Source organism: Centropristis striata, chromosome 9 (genome assembly GCF_030273125.1).
Source record: "Centropristis striata isolate RG_2023a ecotype Rhode Island chromosome 9, C.striata_1.0, whole genome shotgun sequence".
Lineage (NCBI taxonomy): Eukaryota > Metazoa > Chordata > Actinopteri > Perciformes > Serranidae > Centropristis > Centropristis striata.
In genome coordinates this window covers 32,575,541-32,599,379 of record NC_081525.1, presented here as the reverse complement: position 1 = coordinate 32,599,379, position 23,839 = coordinate 32,575,541, and the positions used below count along the sequence as shown (strand labels likewise).

Genomic DNA, 23,839 nt, shown 5'->3' with positions numbered 1-23,839 from the left:
ACGCAACAGAAATCCCTGCGGACAGGTTTGTTACAGCATTGGATCACTCCATCAGTGAGATCATGAAGACTGTTAGACTTCATCTAGTTTAAAAAATAATGGTAGTGTCTACACAGTTTTTTTCCTAAAAAGGCACACACATATCAGGTGCACGGACAGACAACATACTATGGCTGCATGATCTGAAAGTATAGTTGACACTGACTCGGATACTGGAAGTTTAAACAAGGGGAAATTTTAGCCTGTTGCTCTGCCAAATTTCTCTGCGCATTTTAAAGATTTGCATGAGAAAAGCTTGATGGAAACACCAAAATTTGATAAAAAGTTAATGCACTTTTTTTTTTTTTTAAAGTTCTGACGTAGTGAACATTTAACTCACATGACTAATCAGCTGCTTCCGCTCTGCCGGAAAACCCAAAAGAAGAAGAAACTGTTTCTGCTGACATAAAAGAACAATTATGAGTTGTCCAATTTAATCTAATTACTGCAGGCTTCTCTTCATTTACTCTTGTGGGTGGCCAAAGTTGTCTGATTAGCAAACTCTTTGCTCTTTACTTTTTTTTTCTCTCTTGCACAATCTCTGCTGTTTACTGACAGATTAACCTTCAGCAACACATTACTGCCATCTTCTGACCAAAGAATGTTTATGCAGCTTTGTTTATTTGCTCTAAACCGGTTAATGAAAACTTCCTTATTCACATTTTTTCTTTAATGTGACATTTTTAAAATTTCGATTCCCAATTCAATTCGACTTTAATGGAAACAAGGCTAAAGTCAGTGGGAATTATCAACATGGGACATAGAGTGCTTTTATCTCAATAAAATCTCTCTAATGTGGATCAAATAAAAGACACCTTGAACTGCAAACAAGGTCAATCCTAACTTCCTTCTACTGAATTTTTGATCCATGGAGGTTTTATATTTGGCAAAACTTTGGATGGTTGGGCCAACAAAACGGGGGACTTCCATTTACTGTTTGTACCCCATTTCCTCCCAACAGTCAATGCCGGTTTTTGAAAGCATGACTAACCTTATCCAGGTGTCCTATTACCTATATTATTATGACCTATTATTGTCACCACAGCGATGGAGATCCCTTTATGTTAATCATAGTTGTTTTAACCCAAACTATAATCTTTGCGTACACATAACCAAACCTTTACCACAGCATTGTCACATCATAATGTTTTGGAGGGGGAAAGATATATGATTGTGTTGATAAATGCTTTATATAATGGAGAGAAGCCACTGACATCTTGCTTCAGTATTCTTTAACTATTATTAAGTTTAGTTGTAGATTTCAGTTTTTGTGTTGATGTACTACTTAACTTAAATTATTTGAATTTCCTTGATAGGTTCATAGAAACAATTGTGTCTCAATAGATGAACTTTGAATGTTCAGCCCTCTCATACCTTCTTGAACCACACGGAACAGTTTTAGTTTTTCCATCCTACAAAAGAAATTTAAGAGTTGAGCTGTTATATTAATTTCCCCCTCCGTGTTTCCTCTTGTCCAGACCTGAGTCATCCCACACACAGCTGCTAAAGTAATAGGAGAGAATGATCGATTTATATTTCATTTCCTTTCATGAATGTCAATTGAAGAACTTAATAATGGTTATATTCCCTCACCTGCTTAAATACGTCAAGTGCAATAACGTGCAGGGGTTTTAGATTAGAAAAATAACCTAAATCAATCAAATGTAGTAATCTAGAAGAGAGAAAGGTCCAGTCACTGAAAGCAGATCTTTCCACTGAGTCACAGCTCAGATAACAGGATGTCCCCAGGGGAGGAGAGGAAATCCCCGGCATTCTGGAGGGGAAAAACTCCTCCAGACCTCCCAAAACAAAAACTTTCTGGAGAGCTCGACCACCACCACCATTACGAATTAAACCAGCTGGCTCTCCTGCTCAACAAGTGTCCTATAAAGATGTATTTTAATAAAGGGAGATGATGAAATGAGCTGAAGAAATGCAACGTCATTATTGGAGTGGGCGATACCAAAAAAAGTGACTCCCTAAGTGAGGGCTGACCTCATTTCCTTTCTGTTCACAGCTGGCTCATACTGAGCCCCTGAGAATGGAAGCAGCCACATCTTCCCTCGTCTCGTCTTCCTGCTTTCGTCCAGCGGGGACGGAGATGTGACACGGCATCCAGCCTCCTGCCACAACTGCTATTTCCATTAACTTCATTAGATGCAGACCAAAATCCACAGACACAATATTCCAATGACAGCTCTTTTGTTTGGGTTTTATTGTGGGGCGGCGATGCCATGAATTTGCTGTGATCTGCATTGTGTGTGACACTATGAGGGGGAGTAATAGCTGGAAACAGGCAGAAAATGAAATAATCACACTAATAAAACATGAGCGTCACTTTCTTCGCCATCACATCATTGGAAAAAGAGACTCACTTGATGCTTCTGATAGCCTGAGGGAAACAGAGGCGACTGAATGCATGTGCAAGCAGCTAAAAACATCATAATGACATGCTTACAAAATAGGGGTAATTCCCAAAACACAATCCCGAAATTATAAAGTAGGGGGTGACAGGTATGATGTGCCTTTCACTGAACAATCCACAAAGATATGTGCCCGCAAAGTGTTGGAATAAGGCAGTAAATTATACCTACTGTAGTCTTTTCAAGGCCCGCAGGATAACCAAGGATGAAGGATTGTTTTCAGTGTAAATGTCTACTCTAAGCCACGACAGCTGTAAGAGGTGGGACTGACAAAGACAAACCAGGCCTAAGACAATTACACAGACGTTCAAACATTTACCTTGCATTTTAATCTCAAGCAGGTGGAGGAAAGTGACAAAATACACTGGTGTTTTTCTTCTTACGTAACAGAATGAGGTAAAGTACCATTGTCTTATCCACAGCGCTAGTTGAGATGATGTAGGAATGTGTTGTTTGTTTGCCTCAGGCAACAGATGTGAGGTTAGAACAAAGGTGAGGGTGATTTAGAGACAAGGCAGCCATGATTGAAAACACACGGGCAGAGGCTCATTTCTCAACCCTTCACTCTGACACACTGGTGATCCACTTTAGCTAAAGAGACAATAACAGATCTGGACCAACATGCACAGAAGCCTTTTCCATTCCACAGCTCATAGCTCATCTTCTAGCACTGGATACTGTGACAGAGTGTCCACTGTCATGCTTCATAACACTTCAACAACACCAGAAGACAAGACTGTGGTCTGACCTCACGGAAATGCTTCGAACATGAACAGAACGACTATGGGACCGTCTCTTTTAGAGCTGGACCAGTGAATCGGCCAGACAGATAGTATATCGGCCCAAACCAAGTTCTTATTTATCAATTCAAATAGTAATTTTGAGTAAAAGTGTTGACATAATAAAGTTCATTATGTCCGCCAGTCATGTGTTAACTTAATGTTAAGAAAAGTGAAACTCCTCTGACCTCCCAAATAAATTCTTCCTGCCTGAAACACATGAACACACTTCCAGGCCACAGAATTTTTAAATGATCTATTTAATTATTTTAACTTATCTGCTACTTTATTCTACCATTATGACTGTATACTCAAGGACCTCTTGTGGTTGCGGCAGCATCTTCAACTTTGACGCACAGAAGATCTAAATAATCCCCACAGTTTAAAGGTGGGCACCCAAGATTAGTGTCACCAGTTCAGTATCCAACCAAATGTCCCCTTCTGCTCCTGAGATATGGTGTTGAATAACGGCCAGAAGAGTGTTTTTGACTATGACTATGATGTCACATTGAAGCTGACATTTAACCTTTTGGATGTAAAATGTCACAAATTTTGGGGGAACCATTTTTATTGACTGTTTTATATTGTCATTGACTGCTGACTAATCACTCCTAGGGCTGCAAGTGATCAACTACTTCAGTAGCAAAAGTGATTGGCTTAGCTAAAAATAAGCCTTACTCCTTCTGTTGCAGGCCACATTTGGCCTTTGTTGTGGCACAAAAACTGAAATAAAAAAGTTTAGTTGAATTTTAAACTGGAGCATCTGCAGGTTAAATCCCTACTAGATATGTTCTCATCCACCACAGGCACAACGAGAAATGAAAAAAATCCTAATTTTTGTTATCTTCGCCACTATTTGACTGTAAGGCAGCTAGGAGGGACAACAATTGTGTGAGATTCAACTCTTCTTTGTTTGGGCGGGGAGAGGGAGACACGCTTGGTGGATATCTGTTCTCTTCTGTGCAATTTCTTTTTTTCAACTGCAATGTCTTGGTCAAATTACAGAGTCTTCTCAAAATGATTGTGTGCAATGCAAGTAGAAAATACAGCAGATCATCTCAAATATCGTCATTGTATTGTCTCAGCTATAAGTATTAGTTTCAGCCCAAATATCCAGCATCCGTCGGGCTGCTCTTCATACCTTTCCATGAAAATGGGTCTGGACGAGGACAGAAAGCCCCAAACATCTTGAAACAGTCTGGTGCATCATTAGGTTTGTGTTCCTGCTAACACACACTGAAGTAAAGCACAAACTGCTCCAGAGTTTGAGTACTTCTGTTCAGACATGTTTAGTGTGAAGGCGGCACACCTTTTTGAATAGGAAGAGACAGAATTCATGTTGGAATAACTATGATTTCACAATACGCATCATTCATTCCACATTTAAAAATCTATTGTAACTTCACTAATTCACATGAGCTCATCCTGCCCTGGCAGCGACGAGACCACTGAGGCCAAGTCAGCGCCTGTGCATCCCATTACTGAGCCTCTCGGCTATGCCTCTCACACCGCACGTGTAGCCTGAGCTGAAGACTCCTACAGGCTGACGGTGCACTAAAACCTCACCGCTAGGCCATAAACCGCAGCCGAGCTGTGCAGTCGAAGCAGGCAGCTCATGGAAAACATGAAACACGGAGGCCTCAGTGCATGTATGACATGTCTACACGGTACTGAAAACCACACTGCACCCGGCAAGTCAGAAGACAAGAAGCACTGTGTTATTATTGGCCAGTGAGCGTACAGACCAACATGAGACTTAAAGAGTGAGGAGGCTGCTTCACACAGAGCATCATCAGTGAGAGAGTTCAATGAAACACAAAACATGTCTTTAAAGGCATTATGTGCAGGATTGTAGATCATTGTTTGTAAACACAATATCTAAACTTGACCCCTCCTCCCCAGCTCTAACCTCAGATTTCTCTCGCTTTGAAACAAGCTCTGTCCGCTTGCTGTTTCACCTTGCTTTATTACATTTTCCAGCACTGTGTCCATTAGTTTTGCAGTTTTGTGCCCAAAGAGTGACCCCCAGAAACATTCCCAAAAAATGCAAAATAAAAGAGTAAACACAGGCAGAGGACAGAATCTCTGCAGATACAGACACCACCACACACTTCTACTGGGTCATATGTGTGGATTGCCTATATCATAGACTGCAGTCAGTGAGACCGATGTCACTCATTGGTTTGTGGACTACAGTTTTGAAGCAAGTTTTGGCATTTTGGCTGCCAGCATCTTGGTTTTTTGGAACCAGAATGTAGCTTATTTGGACAGGAATGTGAAGCTAGGGGGCAGGACGTTATGCCATCAGCTAACACTAGCATTACCAAGCTAAAATGTTCCAATCGTCAATCACAAGATAGCCACTATATAAATCATACCCTGCTTTTTTGCCTAATTAACTCTAAATGAACATCATGATGTATTGAAGAAGACTTGAAACTAGTGACCATAAACTCATTATGAGAATGTTTACTGACATAATGAATCAAGTGAGAAGTAGGATCATTTCCCCATAGACCTCTATACAATTGGATTTCTTTTTGCAACCAGTGGAGTGGCCCCCTGCTGGCCATTAGAAAAAATGCAGGTTTAAGGCACTTGTGCATTGCCTTCACTTTTCAGATCCAGACATTGTTTTTTTTTTCTTGTTGTTTTTTTTAAATAGCAAAATCCTGCCTCGAATACCTTTCAACAGACGAGATATTTGAAAGGATTCCTTGATGAAGATGATTCTGGTGTTCATGACAGCAGGTCAAACTAGTGCCAGCTGTGACCAGATGCATATTAAAAACTGTCAAGATAGAGTGACGAACTGCCAGTTGTAAAACCACTAAAACTGCACTTCAAAGAAACTACAGTATGGAATTCTAATAACCCATAGCAAGACTTTCCCACTCAAACTGTGTGCAACAAAGAATACTTGTTTACTGTCCAACATCCACATGATGTCACGAAGCCATTTCTGTACAGCGCTACAATGGCCCTACTGTACAGAAAGTCATATTTCTCTTTCTAGTCCCAATATGAATCCATATTACAGACTCTCATGGGGAATTAACCACTCATTTCCTCAATGACACGATTCAGCTTTCTGTCCAAACCATGTAAAAAATTCCTCTTTGATGAAGAGATGCTATGAGACATCAAACCACGGAGCAGCAAGTCTCTCATTGGCTCTGTTTGTGTCCCTGCTGCTGCTTAGAAACCAGCCCACAAGGTGAGCTCCTGCACTGCCGGCTTTAATTAATTAGTAGCCTTTACTGTTAGGAAGTAGTCCCAAAAGAACGGTTTCTCAACACTGTCGCTCGGCCGACATTCAACATCTTAATGAGTTGTGGTTCTGTTTGTGGGAACTGCAGTTAAAGTGAGGAATTTACTTAATTACAATACACACTTTATGATTTTTTTTTCAGCTGTGCCAAGGCATAACATCACACCCTCGAAAACATGTGCCAGAAACATGTGAGATATTCTTAGAAGTCAACACCTATGATTAACTTAAACCACTTTAACTACCACGAATAGCCTTATTTAAGCAAACATTTAGGCCCTCCTTTATAAGAGTGTGGGTTCTGCCAGTAAAGCAACATGAAAGGAAATATCTGAGTCATGTGGATTTCTAATGCGTCAGCACTTCTCCAGTATATCCCTTCCATGGAAAAATGTACAGAACTCCGCAGAAGCCAAATAAATCTAAATGTGTTTCAGCTCAGTGTTATCTGCTGCACCAGACAACTCGAGTATTACACAATAGTGGAATCTTTTAAGGATGGTGCATTTGTTTTGGATTTTGTGCCAGAAAAGATAATTAAAGGTTCCTCATCATATTGGAATGCAATGGTATAATTATTATTACAAGATAACAGTAATCCTGGCAGTCAAATAAAATGAGTTTAATAATGAAGTCAGTGGACTTTAGTATCAACTTGGCCAGTGTTAATAGAATTAACTTATTATCAACTGTTTACTCACCAAGATAAGCAGCTATGCTTGCAACTTAGCAACAATAAACACAGTGTAACAACCCTTACCTCAAGTATAATCATGACATCATCATGAACTGATGTGTGATGTTGATAATAAACATTAGGTCAGTTAGTAACTATGATCGTTTTTATATTAGGTACATCTCTTCGTACCGAGTAGGGTTGCTCCTCTCAACACTCCCCCGCCACTCAGCTTTCGCAGTAACAAGGATGCTTTATAAAAAATAAATTTTGTTGATGTTAGCTTTGACACAGGTTGGCCAACGCTATCTGTGTTGCCATATTTTGCGAAAGTGTGTTGGTGAGACAGAGACAAAGTGAATTTTCTCCTTATTTGTCCGTCTTAAAATGTAATTTTAGTATAAGAATGTTCAGAAGATATGGAGCTCGTGAAAACTGGGTCCAATATTTACTTTTGGTTCATCTGGGGCAAAAGAATAAGTCATAACCTGAATGAACGGTTCTTGCAAACAGTAGCTGCTAGTCTCCAACTTGTCATAATCTACACGGATGGGGGAAAAAAGAAAAAAAACTAAAACGTATTTGCACTGTCCTTATGCACTGACTGATAGCACCTACGTCCTGTTGGACTCAAATTAAACCCATGGCACTTACTCTTGTATTGTCTTCTTTTTTGTGTATGTATTTTTATTGTTTTCATGACAGAAAAATACATACAAATTAGAAATAGTTGGTGGTGCTACACAGAACCGTACAGGTTTTTTGACAGAGTTTTAGACATGAGACAAACAGGACATAGGTATAAAATACATGGCACAGCAAGACAATAGCACTAATTCAGTTTTTAGACATTAATTTGAGAAAAGGTTGCCAGATTTTTAAAAAGATATCCTCTTTAGCAGATATGAGGTACCTGATTTTCTCCAAGTGTAATACATTTCCCAGCTCCCTCAACCACATTTCAAATGTAGGAGCCCTTTCAGATTTCCAAGACTGTAAAATTAGCTTTCTGGCTAACAATGTTGAAAGGGAGATAGCCTTAGCTTCACAACTACTTTTCACACCATCTTTTCATCACCAACTGTTAAATGACATTGAATTGTCAGTGAGCTGTCTTGTTTCTGAATGGTCTCTGTCTGTGCCTGCAACTTTCACAGTATGCAAGCTATTGTTTATATTTTTAAGATCATGTTTAAAAAACCCCTTTCACCTGCCTTCCTACTTTATCAGCCACAGCTGTGCGGTTCAGAGGATTTAGGATTGAGGAGACAGCTGCATGCTGCACGTAACACCCGATGCAAACTGTAACCTTTTCAAAACCTTTTCAAGTGGACTTGGGTGCAGATTGATGAACCGTGCCAGGGTACAGATTCCAGTCTTAAATTCATGGGAAAGTCATGTCCCATCAAGTCGATCTTCCAGCTGAAAGGAAATGTGCTGCCAAGTTTTCACCACAGCAACAAACAAACACAACTACACCAAACTCATAAGATAAGATCAAAAAGATCAAAAACACATTTACTGGGCGAATTTTCACACTGCAGAAGGAGACAGAGCAGGCAGCTATTTTTCCATGTCGAGCATTATCTACAGCTGTGGATTCGACAGCAACCTGTGACCCTGTTGTCCTCCTGCACATGATGGCAGGAGTTCAAACCCTCTGCACACAGCAGGTCAGGATAGTCTCGGATGGCCTTGGACTTCCAGAGGACTCACATTCTGTAAATACCAATGAGTATTTTGCTGCTAAATTAAGAAGCCTGTTGAGCCTTTTGTACTGGCCATGTGGCCAAGACTTCCATACCAGACAACAATAAAAGAGGGTAATCCTGTTTCTATTAAATTCCTATAAATCTGAGCTGACACAACAGGAAAAATGTGAATTATCCTCCAAAAGAAAAGACACAAATGCTCTCCAAATATCTGTAGTGTCACTCCAGCTTGACTGTCATTACAGGGGCGCAAGGTTTTGCTACATCTTAATATAATGGACACATGACTCATTACACCATGACTCACAATTGCTGGACAAATAGCATTCTTGAGGAATTTGTATTTAGCACTAAAATTAAAACTATAGGACCCAGAAACTGAACAAAAACCGATCACTTGACACAAAAAATGAAAACAAAGAGTGAGTAAAACATGGAATCATCTTCCAAGTTGTTTAAATTTTGCACAATGCATCATAAAGTCCATTTCTCTAAATGAACACCAACAAAACTTTAGCAAACAGGAACCACAGACGGTCAAATAAAACAGCTTCAAGGACAAAACAATAATTTATTGTCAACATGCCACACCATTATACAAAGCAGACGCTTTCAGGATGACACTCGATACCCTCTGCGTGAACACCAAACAGTCAGAACTTTCTAGAAGTCTCTTTTCTCCAGGACTGAACAAGTTTCTGGCCTTGGCTGTTTCACAATGTTTATGATCACAGCAGGCGGAAGAGTTTATTTCCCCGTACTCCTCTGTCTCCACAAGTTAAATGATTACTTCTGCATGTAGACATTCAAGAAGACTGATGCCTTCCCTCTGTACTGGGTGCATGTGGTCACAGGATAATACTTCTTGAAGTGGCAGCGCTGAGGTTGTTTTCTCTCAAATTCACGACCAGAGCCAAAAAGTTTACATTCTTTGCGGGGTCTCTCCCACTGGGTGACATCACAGTCCAATGAATGCTTTACATAAACTGAACTTCCAAATCTTAACTTTAATGACTCATTACCAAATTGGCAAACAGGACCGAATATAAACACTTGCCTCGAGCAGAAGCCAACCGTAAAAGCTGTTGTAAAATAAATTGTAACTTGGACATGTAGTGTTCGCTGACGGCAGTCTGCAGGGATTTAAACAGGCCGTGCAAAGCTTAGGATGGGCTTTTAAATCATTTTGAAACATTAAATCATTTGACATCATCCTGCATGTCTTAAGGTGGATTTCTAACGTGAATAAACCCATTGTTTCTGATCTTTTTTATAGACATGAGATGACATAAAGTGAGACTAGACTGAGCAACATGTCAGTGATTATAAATATCAGGGTTCCCACACCTTTCCCACAGTCAACTCAAGCACTTTTCGAGCAGTTTCTATTTTCAAGCTTTTTTTACACAGTACAAACCATTTTTCTTCTTTACTGGCATAACTTTGATGTTATTGTGCTATAAACAAACAAAAAATTGTGACAGGGTGATAAGTTTCAGGTTTCAAAATGTGTCACCTGTTTGTAAGTAGACTTTGTGTCCTATATGATCTACATTTCAAACACTTTCAAGCACCACTTGAGTTCCACCACCCAAAGGAAGCCTGTAATACTTTTGGATGGGGAAAAAAACGTTCTGATCACAAATCATTTGACTCTGCCAAACATGAAATACTTCAACTGGCATCCCTGATTCAGGTGTGGCCAGAGCTGTAAACTGCGATTAAAGTGCCACAGTTTTAATCCCCATAAGGAGGATGTAAGTCTTGTAAAAAAGATTATGTAAGTCAAACCATTTTTACCACATAGAAACCATAAAACCATGGTTTGTTTGTGTATCCTGCAATTTTTCAGTGCTTATCAAGGCTGGTGCCCGAGGGCTGTTTTTCTCTACATGCTCATCACAGCGTTCGTTTGGCATCGTACCATCATAAACAAAACAAAAATACACATGGCATACTGAAACTGTGCTGTGATAACTTTAACAATTCTGGGCAATACACAAAGAGTTTAACTCTGGATGAACATTTGAGCATCTCAGACAGAGGGTGAATAAATTAGCAGCGGCCATGAGCAGTTTAAGAATAATACAATGTTATTTGGACACTAAACATCTTCTAGTAGAGCCATAAAATACAAGTATGAACCTGAAAATTAGCCTTCATAATTTGTTGCAGGCCTACTTTGAGCAGATGGGTACTAACTCTATTAGACAAATGATAAATATGTCTTGAACTCTTTATTCTCCAGTCCAAAGAGTTGTCAAGGATTTTCATTCCTGAGTATCTCACTTTTTTGTCCTATTAATCAGGTCAGTTAATCTTTAAAGATTTCTGTAGGAGCCAGCAGGAAATGATGCAGAACTGATCCCACTTTAACTCTTTGCAGATGATGCTCTCCTCGTGCTCGGAGAAAGTCCTAAATCTACAGCAAAGGTTTTTTAAGGACATTTGGCTCTTATGAAAGACCATCAACACATACACACACGCTCTGTGTTATCCTGTGTAATCACTGCCTCTGGCAGCTCTGAGATATGACCCATCCACATGTTGAGAGTCCACAACCACTTACAGCTTTCTTGGGGGGATTTAGGGGATTTATTTTAAAAACAGATTCATTACTTTCCTCCAAATAAATGTCGATTTAGGCAGCATGGATAATGAACAACAATTAGGTCGAGGCTATAAAGTAAGACAAAGGCCACTGTTAAGATACACAATTCTTCCACATGATGGATAAAAATTGAGATCAACAGTTTGCAGACAACCATGATTTCATTGTCTCATTACCTGAGCCACTGAGAAGGACTTCTTATTGGCTAAATGTGACATTACAGCCTCCACTTCACTTTCTCCTAATCCTGATAAAGTAGACAGGCCTGCCTGTGGCTCCTTGTACCCAACGCTCTTTAGTGCTGTTATTAGCTGCAATTCTCGAAGATCTGAACCAGATGCGGAGACGCTGCGAGGTCAGTGTCGGCCAGGGGTCAGGTCAACATGGGATCATGAAAACTACTCTCTCCTGTCTTCTAAATGGGTGTAATACTACCAGTTTCCCTGCAGGAAAATAGCTCTTGGGGAGAAAAGGTGCTGAGATCTAACGACAAAGATAAGCAGGTCACAGAGCGGCAGGGGATAATAGTTGGAAATCCTGGCGTTATGCACTGCTAAGATGAATTATTCTTTGGCAGTCGTAGGTAGGAGGCGGGAGGACGGGGGGTGTGCAAATTGGAAATAGTCCTCTTCTCGATGCCAGCTGTCAAACTTAACTTGGTGATGTGTGGCTAGGGTGGATTCACAGAGCTGAAATGTTGTCTTTTCTTGGTGTGAAATAAAGACATCTGCACTGGAACATTTCTAATTCAACACAGGATGTGGCTGAAGTGCATCCCAGGCTCAGCCTCGGACCTTTTCATGCAAACACATTCTGATTATCACACACTACAACACATACATACAGTGCACACACACACATAAACAGTGCCACATAAGCACACATTTACTCCGGGGTCGCCACGGGACCATCGCCCTGCAGGCTGACGACAGCGGAGCAGGTCTGGATAAACAATCAACACTTCTAATTGAATTTTACAGGAAACAGCTGTGGGGTGAAAAAGGCAAACAAACTGCCCTCAAAAGATGAATGATTCTCGCTTCTGAGGAGTGCTGGAGGATTTGGCACAGGATCAAAACTTTACATTTTCAAATTAGACCAACAAGCTCGGTCTGTGTATCAACATGTGATAAATTTGATTTACTCTACTTATTTATTTTTTCAAGAAAAACGCACATTAATTAACATCACAATTATATAAATGTTTTGGATTTGAGCCAAAAGGCAAATTTTCTGTGCAGGTTGACGTCATTTATTAAAAGAAATTAAGAGGACATCCAAAAAGCAAACAAAATAATATCTACAAAGTTTAAAGTGACTGCTGTTTAAGATGAATATGTATTCTAGGGCTGTGTCGAATTATTTGATCAATGAGCACAATATTTCGTGGTTCAATCAATTGTTTGGATCAAATATCAGGTAACAGTTAAAAACTCACATTGAAGTTTCCCAGTCCCAGAGTGGCTTCAAATAGCTTGTTATCTCCAACCAAAAATTATAATATATTTTAGATTTATTAGAATAGAATACCAACATGAATTCACATTTAAGAAGAAAGAATCAGACCGAGTTATCCAAGACAGGTATTTTCACAGCATTAACACCTGAAGCCATGCAGCTGTGATCTTGTTTCCTGTGATCACTGTTTTACACTAGAAGCCAGATTAATGCTGTGAGGCTGCAGTTGAAATGTATACGATCACAAATGTGTGTTTCACCAGGCCAGTGGAAAAAGGGCAGAGGAGACATGTGACCCTGCTGTGGCTCTGCACAAGCCCCCTGCTGCTGGGACCACAGCGCAGCAACCACATACCAAATACCACAAACCTTCTGCCATAGAGGACAGGAACTTTACCAATTTACCAGAGGAGCTCTCACTTCAATACACGACTGGGCCCACGGATTAGACATTTGTTTAACTTTACTCAGTACATCTAAGCTGTTAGAACCTTAAATTAAACTGCTGAAAAAAAAGCTTTTTTCACACATAGTTCCTGATAAATGTCACAACTGTGATTTTCACTATTCACTCATGTGCTACATTCAGGGACATCATGGTATTGTGTGTTCTCGTACATGCCCAATAGACAAGGCAGGGGACAATCCAGCAGACGGTGGTCATGCAACACTTATGGATGCCAACTGCCATAACTCAACGGAGGAAGAAGAAAAAGACGGCCAGCTGTACGTGTACACGGTGGAAGACATCTCATATTTTCTAGTTTGCATAAATTCAGCAAGCATTGGCGCAAATATTAAACCATAAACCAGTCACGGATTCAAATACATTAATAGCAGAGTCATGTGGAAGTGTCTTTCGTCATGTGGTCTTAACCCTTGTCCCTGCAAGGTTACTGCTGTTAGTCAGCTGTACCGGCATTTTCCCTGAAATGTTACGAGGCCTTGAGGTGACAAATTGACGGCACAGATTTCCCTGAAAATTGATCCCTGCTCCAACTCACACATGACCAAATGCAGGAAATGTTCCTGCACATTTCAGGGATACACTGCATGTGTGGAAATGGAAAACGACTTCATTTTCCACTGTTTCTACAGAGTTGACTTCCTGTATCCTCGACCCTCTTTGTGGTTTCCACCCTGAAGCCTGCAGCTCTCCACTTCCTAGAAATGATGTGCTGAGGACAGAAGCAACCCGAAACTTTGAGGTGGATACAGGATAACTCAGAAAACCTGTTAAACATTTCACTCTTTGAGATGTTGACTTAAATCTGTCAAAGGCAAATCTGTATTTTCACTTTCAGAATGAATCCTGAACTGGCTCCTGCTTTGTGTGAGTAAACACTTTGGTAAAAACAAAATGAACAGCAACACACTGGCCCTTTCTATGTCCCTCATTTTAACGGCTAGGTGTACAGTTTATAACATACCCATGGGTGTTTGAATAAGTCAACAACAAAGATCAATATATGTTCTTCCCTTTCAGCATAAAAGCCTCTCTCTGATGCAACCACTGCAGGTTTACAGCGAACTGTTTGTCTGACAGTACATCCTCGTAAAATGTCCCAAGTTGGTATTTTTCTCGGAAAGTCAGAACATGAAAACACATTTGTACTCTGTCAGTATGTGTGGGTGTCACAGTCAAATATTTTCACAATTTGATGGAAAAGAAAAAGTGACCGTGTCCGCTGGGTAGAAGATAACATGACAGATAGAAGTTTCTCTGCTTGCTCCCCCGCAGCAGCCAACACATAGTTCAAGTCACTAGTGAAGCTGAACAGATGCCTGGCAAACTCAGGATTTTCCATCCCAGCCCTGATTTCTCCACTCAGACACCCGGGAGTCTTTGGCCAGACTGATAATCACCAAACACAAAGAATAATACACACACAGTGAAACTGTCCTTGCTGCCAACTCTACTGAAATACAGAAATCCACACACACATATATGCATATCTAAACGCTGTTCTCCATCTGGTTGGATTAAGACAGGGAATCTTGGTCCAAATCCTCCCTTTTGTGACAAGAGATATTCAGATCTTCCATAAATTGAGAAAACACAGCGGTCAGAATGGAGTCACTGTGATAAATATTTCTCAATTAATCAAGAGTTTGGAATTTGTTTAAAAAAAAAAACGGTCCTGATAGCGGTCAGCTCCCGCGCCTGGCCGGTGTCCTGTTCTGTTCGACCTCACATTCACACATGCCAGAGTTTGACAAAGTCACCCTTGAGCCAAGTCCGTCTCCCTTCCACAACCTGCTGCTGTCTCGTCCCAGCAGCAGTGTTTTCAGCAGCGACCCATTAGCCTCCTCCTCTCCTGCAGCCGTTTAATTGTTAATCAGGGCGAGAACAATATTGGTGTGTTACGCCACTGCGTGCCCCCACATTCCTGTAGTGCGTTATCCACTCAGATCCAGTCATGCAGAAGGCCTTTGGCACAGCCAAGTGCCACAATGTCTGGCTGTCTGGGCAAAGCACAGCACTGCACGCTAGGTCAGGAGAGCCAGGAGAGCAGCGTGTTGGCACTGCAGGTGTGTGCAGGGGAGGAGAGGTGATGGGAAATGATCCACTGCCAGACCTATTTAACAATCCCCATTCTTTTCCTAATCAATATGTTTTACTTGCTTGGAAATGCAATGAGGAAAGACTTGAAAGTGCTTGAAGCTTTTCTAAACAATTTTGACGTTTTACTGCCTGACAAGTACAAGCAGATAATAAAAGCCTTTATCACAACCATCAAAGAGCACCTACACTAATGCCATCATTTCTAGCTCTCATGTAAGAAACGGTAGATGTGAAATTCACTTTTTCAGCTCTGCCTTCTTGCGAAATATTCCTTTCACTTCAGGGTTGAGTCTTTTATTATTTCACAGACAGCAAGTGTCACTTAATCATGTCACTTAATTACTTTGACATGTTTACTTGTATCCTTGTATTCACTTTCTTGCTGGGACTTGTTCTGATTGATACAACTTTCATGTCAGTTTGGTAAATATGAAGCTGTTTACCAAACAGGTTAGCTTAGCTTAGCACTGAGACTGGAAGCAGGGGGAAAGCAGCTAGCCTGGCACATTTAAAGCTCAATAACTAAAATGCTGTATCACGTTTGTTGAATTTGTAAAAAAATAAAAATAAAAAAGAAGAAAAAAAGACCTTGACATGCCACCAGTGGACACTCCAGGTCACAAAATGTTTAGAATATTCCTTTAAAGTCTGTAATTGAAACTAAGTAGCAATCTCCAGGCCTAAAAAAGTGAAGCCAATGCGTAAACGCCTTAAACCTGCATTCTTTCTAATAACCAGCAGGGGGCGACTCCACTAGTTGCAAAAATGCAAGTAAAGAGGTCAATGAGAAAATGACCGTACTTCTCACTTGATTGATTAACTACATAAACATTTCTACACAGGTTTTTCTCTACCCCAATTTTTAGGTCTTCTTCAATACAGCATGGTTTTCATTTTGAAATGTTTTCAAAAAAAGTTAATTTCTGTTAATTTTTTCAGTTTTGCCCCTGGCCTACTAAGTTAGTGTCAGATGATAGTGATGACTTTGCTCCACCATTTTATCCAAATATGGTCACTTCTGGCTCCAAGAGAACAAGATGGTGACAACCAAAATGCCAAACTCAAGACTTCAAAACCACAAACCAATGGGTGACATCACATGTCCACTTCTTTTATACAGTCTTTGGTATAGACTTAAAGAAATCCCTCTCAACCATAACATGTGGTCCCATGAAGTGTGTCTGTATCTGTAGAGACCTTGCACCACTTAAGATGTGAAAACTACATTATATTATGGTTTCATGCTCCATATGCTGAGCAACTTTATGCATCATAAACTCTTAAAGACCTATGAGTCACAGTCTAGCATGTGTTTTTCTACAATTTCTACTGTCATCTGCTCCTGCACTACTTCCTGTCTCGCTCCCAGTCACTTTGCTAAAAGGATAACCGCAAAACGACCCTGCCGATACATCAAACACAGAAATCTGACTTGGCGTCGAACAACCTGCCTGCCTCTGAGTACATGGCAACGTTACTGCTTCCTCTATCCAATCCAATGACAGGGCTCACTCTCCGTCTGCTTTGATCAACTTATTATCAGCTGCAGATGACAATAACATCATCTGTGATTCCCATCCAGTGCACAAACACTCACTGCTATGAGCTCTGTCTGTACAAAATCTCTTCATTTTCCACTCAAATGTTCACTACGTCCAACATTCCTCGCTGGGGTTCAAGCTGGAAACAGATATGTCCCCCTCACGCTGCTGTGTGTTTGGCTAATTCTTCCCATTTATCTCAATAAGCTGGAAAGGGAAGATAAAACAAATCACGGCAAGAGTGCAGCAAAGCGTTGCGATCATTACCAGCCCCTTACACATACACACTGAACCTTTAATCACAACCAAGCAAGCAGTTTTTTTCACCACGTGGCCATCGAAGGAGGACTTGAGCCACAAACTCCCTGCTGAGTTGTAATCAAATCATCACATTCACAGTGGAATCATGAATGGGTCGGACTTTGAAGAAGGAATTCCAGAGGAGGCTCACAACATCAGCAGGCTTCAGAGACGGTCCTGACCTACTGTCACCTTTTAACATTGTGCTGGGAGACACGGGGAAGTTCTCAAAACAAAATGATGCTGGGATAAATGTTGAGTTATGTGCCCCAAATTCCCAGGACTTTTCTACTGCACTGTAAAAAATAAAATAATAATAATAGTTATAAAAATGGTAAAAAGTCTTGCCAAACATTTACCATCAAATAACAGTAAACAACCGAAAGCTATTTTACAGAAGATTTCTTGAATATTATTGATAAAATACAGCAAATACCTGTATTTTTTTTTTAAATCCAAAGAATAACTAACATTTTTTTTCTTTAATATGACGGGAAGTGCCAGACTTCACCATTGTTTTACGATTTCTTTTTACATTTTATTCACATTCACATTAAAGTTAAACAGAAAGTTTCCTTAATTTTACATTCAGCAATATGATGTATATCTTTGGAGGGTTAATTTACTGTAATTAAGCAATTTAATAATAATTTAAAAAAATGTCCAATTATATTAATTTTTATATTAATTTACAGAATTCTTTTGCATTTGCACATAATGTAGAAAAAGAAAAGAATTCTGTAAAATAATACAGTAAATTATTATTATTTTACAGTGTAGGTCATTGCAATAAGAATAAACGCCTTGTGTAAGTCACATAGTAGCCCTCTTACATTTGCAACTCCTTGTTTCTTAACAATGGCGCTATATTTATATTGGTGGTTCCAAATGTCTTTCCGGCCTCAGTTGGGTTAAACTAGGCGCACAGGATGAGTGCATCAACAGGGTCATTATGGAGAATCATCACCCTCTTAATTACTAGGAAGTGCTGTCCCGATCTCCCTTCTCATCTGGGACAAAGACTCATTATCAGAACGGATATAATCGTTGGCAGTCTTGTAAAGCGAGCTGTCAAACAAACCCCATTATGGTCTGATTATATGAGAAGTAATGTGAGATGAGAACAAATGCACACACATAATGTCTATAAGGCTGTCCCTCGATCAGGCTCATAAATATCTGAATGGGTTGTATGCAGACGACACATTGGATATTAATCTGAGCAGAATATCTGTCATACCAGGGCAAGAATTTATATTGGCAACGAGGATGAAGATGGAGAGTTTGAAGAAGGTTTTACATAAAATCTGATACGTAGCTTTGAGGTGTTTAAGCTCAGTTTTGACATCCAGTTCCATTTAATTTCCCATTAAGAAGCTTGTTGTTAAAGTGATCTTATCCCACTCTGTCGGACTGTATCGTACGTATTCTGTATCATGCTTTCCAGCTCTTCACTTAAACTTGATGGTTACACTGAGTACAATATTCAAACCAAGACTCCATATAGTTGTAGGGGATTAACACTTTAGATGCCTTCTGCAAACACTTTTCATGCAGAGCCAAAATTCACTCTGACATATTTGGTATCTTTGGAAACTTTGGGATCTCCTCAAAGTAATTATAATAAAGCTGTGAAGGTTGCAAAGAATTTTAAGCTGCATTACAGAAGTTTGTAATACCTGACCAATTAGTGGGTCCTGGGCTTATTTCTATGCATTGCTTTTGTTGTGACATGTTCGCGTCACTGCAGAGTGGGTCAGTTGGATGATGCATTTTGTGTTTTGCGATTAGTTCCAGGCACGAGCAACACGGGGGGAAGCTAAAAACTGTAAAAGAGAGTTGCAAATTACCGGTGTTTTCCTTTAAGGTTAATTATTTTCACTAGGATCAAATGTCCCCATGCACCTGGGAGGTCCTCTTGTAATAGAAAATGCAGGACGTTACAGGAATAAATAAGATAAAAAAATGGAGGAAATGCTAATTTAGCTACAACTTATGCGCAAGAGTCCAACAAAGTACAAATAAAAGTTAGTCTTTGCAATTCATGCCATACTTTTAAAACCAAATTTGTTCCGGGATATTTGTGTTATGATTTTTATCTGAATAAACACTGATAAATTCACCCCTTCTTCTTTCACAGTCACTTCTTGGAACAGCAGTGGGAGCGATCAGATTAAGGTTATAGAGGCTGGAGATTGGATCTTTTCTCGCCCCTTGGGGCACTTCTGGGCCTTTGATCGCTCCGCAGTTGGGCAACTGTAGCGAGAGCCGTAGCCAGAGGCAGAGATCACTGGAGGCCATCGGGGTCCAGCCCAGTGGCAGCTACAGAAGTCTCCCTTTAATACCTGCATGAGGTGGAGTGTCTCTCCTTTTTTTAGAAAAGCAAACAGACCACAACAGGAAAATAAAATATTTGCCAGGCTAAATGATGGGCGAACTGGGGACATACGCAGCAGCAGTGAGGAGAACAGTTGGTGACTGTGGAGGCTCGTCTAACAGGCCCAATGGCAGCATTGTGCCAGAGGCTGTCAGGAGGAGGGCGTGTGACGCTGGAATGTGCAGGAATGTTATTTATTTTTGCAAACACCACCAAATACCCCCGATACTAACACACACGTGAGGGCGCCTGCACACACACGCACACAGAAGATTGAGATACTCATGCACACACTGACTGGTCTGATGTGCTCTGATTGGCTTAGCCAATGAGAAGGCTGCAGCTCGGCCTCTCCTTACCTGCGGTTAGATCAACATCAGAGCTCTTAGCCTTGATGTGCAGCCATGTACTCAGTTCATAAAGACGTCAACGCGCTAGGAGACACAGGGGACGCTGAAATCAAGATCTGCTTAAACATTCATGAGAGCTTCTCCTTTGTTGTGGGAGAAGAAAAACTAAATGTGCCACTTGTTCTCCAAACAGATGTTCCAGAAATCATTTTACAAAAGATTAGTAATATTTTTACAACTGGGTGAGGATCTGTGTAAGGCCGCGTCTACGCTCATGTCTAGACAGGAGCGTGCACTTTTATGAGAGGATCACATTAGCTTTTATTCTCTCTCTGCCGTTTCAGAAAAATATGAAGACAATCATTTCTCCAGCAGACAGTAACAGGGTCGACTAGCTTCCCACCACGTCTGAGTGAGGGAAGCTGTGTGTCATCAGCCCGGCATTTGGAGCTGGTCTGCAGTCAGCTACAGTGAAAGTGGACTTGTGAGGAGACGGTGCCAGCTTCCCAACTGAGCTCCAACTGGGATGAAATGTCACTCTCTTGCTCACATGGAGGCAAAAAGTCAAAGTGAAATGAAACTCTGCCTGAGTAAAATATTTGTACATATGAACATGTGGTCTTTGCTTATAAAAGTCACACTTCAAGCCACTGAAACTGCAAGCGTCTGACCCCCCGCAGTGTCCTGAAGTTGACCCTGAGCAGGCTGTTGAGGGACGGATGCAGAAAGACAATTTCCCTGCTGGGCTCATTGTATCATTGTTGCAGTCACACATCTTATTGTCTGCCTGCCTTCAGCTGAATGAATGAAGTGTTTGTAAAGCTCAAGTTCCACTCTTTTCATCTGTCGGAAGTCCACAATAATAGTCTGCATAAAAGGAGGTTGGGAGACATTCAGGATGTTCCTGTTTCAGTTTTTTCCCCTTCCACACAAAACAAAAACCTGCTGTAATACTAATAGATCAACTCATAATAAGGGGGGTTTCCAACTATTTCTAAATAAGGAGCTTTGGATAAAGATATCCATCAAGTGGGAGTTGTTCATACATCTGTGATGCTACAAATACAAAATTGATGGCAACATCAAACCCACTTGCTCCTCAGGGACAAATGCAGCACACAGAGTCTGAATCAGCAATTACACTTTGTTCCCAGCTCTCCTGTTTTATATGTCTCTTGGATTGTTCCCACGCCTCGCGCTCAACATTGTCCCAGGCAAAAGATGGATCTCATGGGAATCGCAGATCTGGAAATTTGGATAAATGTTGAGCAAATAAAGTAATCCATAAAGACTGAGGAGCAGTGGCAGTTTAGGAGTTTTGCAATAATACAAAAGCACTGAATCTTTTATCTGACTGCACTTTTAAGTAGATCTTGAGTTATCACTCTCCTCTAGAAAGCGTGTTGATACCATTTTGGATGTGGGAAGAAGCAGGGAAAGGAAGAAAAAGTAGTCGGAGCCGCCAAAGCAGAGAAATCCACAAACATTTGCGCAGAAATAACACAGCACACAGAGGAGCCATAAAAACCAGAGTGCGGTTGTAAACAAAGGACTGAAGCAAGTGCACAGACATCTGTAGAGTCAGCCCACTTTGATCCAGCTGCTCTCCTTGATCTACCTGCAACTAAACCTAATGTCAACAACTTAGCAGAGCCTTTGACATGTGTGTGATACATGACACAGACATATGTAGAGCATGTTACATCACTCTGCTGTCTGGGATGAAAACGCTGCATATACATAAATATACTTAGACATAATGCTTGTCAGGGTTTCTGGTATTATCAGTTGGACTCTGTGCTAAATAACAGCAGATTTAAATTCATCATCATAAAGTTTGTTCTGCAGTATGTTATTGCATATAGGGCTGTGGCTAACAATCACTTCCATGATCAACTAATTTGCCAACTGATTCATTGTTTGGTCTTTAAAAAGGCAGAAAATAGTGAAAAATGTCCATCCAAGATTCTAAAAAAAAAAAAGCATTTTCCTCCATTTATCATCTAGTCAAAAACCAATGTAGTAAGAATTACTTTTTTGATCAACTAATCATTACAGATCTAAAAGCAGATTTGTATTTCATCCCTGTTCTTCTTGTAAAGTTTACTTCACAATTATTTTGCTTAAATTTGTACACTTTTGTTCCAAATGTGTGTATTTATTCTTTTGTGTGTGTATTCTTTACTTGTCCCGTCAACTTTGAAATTAAAATGTATTGTTCAACACTTTTCATGCCAAATATCAGCCTAAGTAGCCACCCTTCTCAAGCTTGCCTTAAATTATGTCATAACAGAAAGCAAGTATTTGCATTTCTTAAAATATCAATATCTGGCCTTGAAATTACAACATTGTTTAAGGTTTACTTCTGCAAATTGTTGCAGGATTCTCTCAATTTTCTGATTGTGTTTTGTGACAAATATTACACCTATGTGCCATGAATGTGGTCATATTGCACAGAAGTGAAGTAGTGGTACCTGTGCCCAATTTTGAGTGTTCAATACCTGCAGTATTGTACACTTGTACACTACACTGGTAAAGTTTTCTCCATGTGTGCTGCAGCTGACCTCTCCTCTCATCACCGTGCAGCAGGTTGCTGGGCAGCAGCAGCAGCTGATGAAGACTGTAGCAGTAGAGTGAGATAAATAATTCCCCGCTGAGGGGACAACAGTAGTCCTCATTCAGAGGCTCAGACCCCCTCCCCCCCGTACCTTCTGATAAGCCAGTTGCAGATAGTTGTAGGGGATCCTCCTGTTAAAGTCCTGCACTACATCCTCGCTGACTTTGTGCAAAGACTGAATGCCAACTTTCTCCTCGATGCATGCGTTCATACACGCCGCCCTCCGCAGCACCACGTCGGGGAAGCGCAGGTCCGAGTAGGTTTCATCAAAAGGATGCTGGTCCTGGCACCTCAACCGGCACCGGACTTTGGTGCGCCGGAGCTCCCTGTGGCTGCTGAGCGCTGCCTCCATGTAGCGCACCACATTAGTGTAGTCGTTGTTGTAAAACGCGTGCACCGCCGAGTCGTATAACAGGTCGTAAGGCTCCAGAAAGGCTGCTGAGGATGACAACGCGACGGTGAGCAGGACTACTGAGCAGATAGCAGCCGGGGGAAAGTTTCCATCCATCCTCTGCTTCGGTTCAGACGGAGAGGAGCGACAGGCGGAGAGAGCGCACCGAGCGGCTGTCAGTCAGCGACAATCAGCTGAGACTCGTTGTAGAGTCCATTTAAAAAGCTCCTCACGCTGATTACACCCAGGACTGCACCGGACCAGAGCGGAAATAATGTTGCTTTAGTCGGGGACACACATTTTGTTCTGACCCCTCTCTGGCTCCGCTGACTCCTCCCTCCAAGACATGAATGGCCAGAGGACAATCACAGCCGCGCAGGGACCACAAGGGTCCTTCAGGGAGTCTCGTGGGTCGCCACGAACACGAGAGATAGTACTTTTATTTCATTTCAACATGTGATTTAAAAAACAAAACGTATTTGATAAAATCAACTGAAGTTTTTCATGTCATAAAACAAATGTTAAATCTTTTCAGGTTGGGCTGCAGATCTGAGAAAACGTAAAATAAAGATAAAGCGGCTTATTTCTCAGGCTGGATGAAAGGACTACAAAAATGCCTGAAAACAAATTTTCCGCTGTTAAACAAACGAAATAAAAACCTCCTCCTCCGTCCTCCTCATAGATCAGGCAGCAATACATTTAATTAAATATGTGACTATTTTGAATTA

At 40.8% G+C, this 23,839-nt stretch overlaps 1 protein-coding gene across 1 annotated transcript in view; it reads right to left on the bottom strand.

The window, feature by feature from the left end:
- p3h2 (prolyl 3-hydroxylase 2) overlaps positions 1–23,597 on the bottom strand; it is a 72,265-nt gene extending 48,668 nt beyond the window's left edge. The window contains exon 1 of the mRNA XM_059341668.1: positions 22,812–23,597. Within this exon, the coding sequence (XP_059197651.1) occupies positions 22,812–23,228 (417 nt within the window). The 5' untranslated portion in view covers positions 23,229–23,597. The remainder of the gene's footprint in view (positions 1–22,811) is intronic.
- Positions 23,598–23,839: the final 242 nt, after the last annotated feature.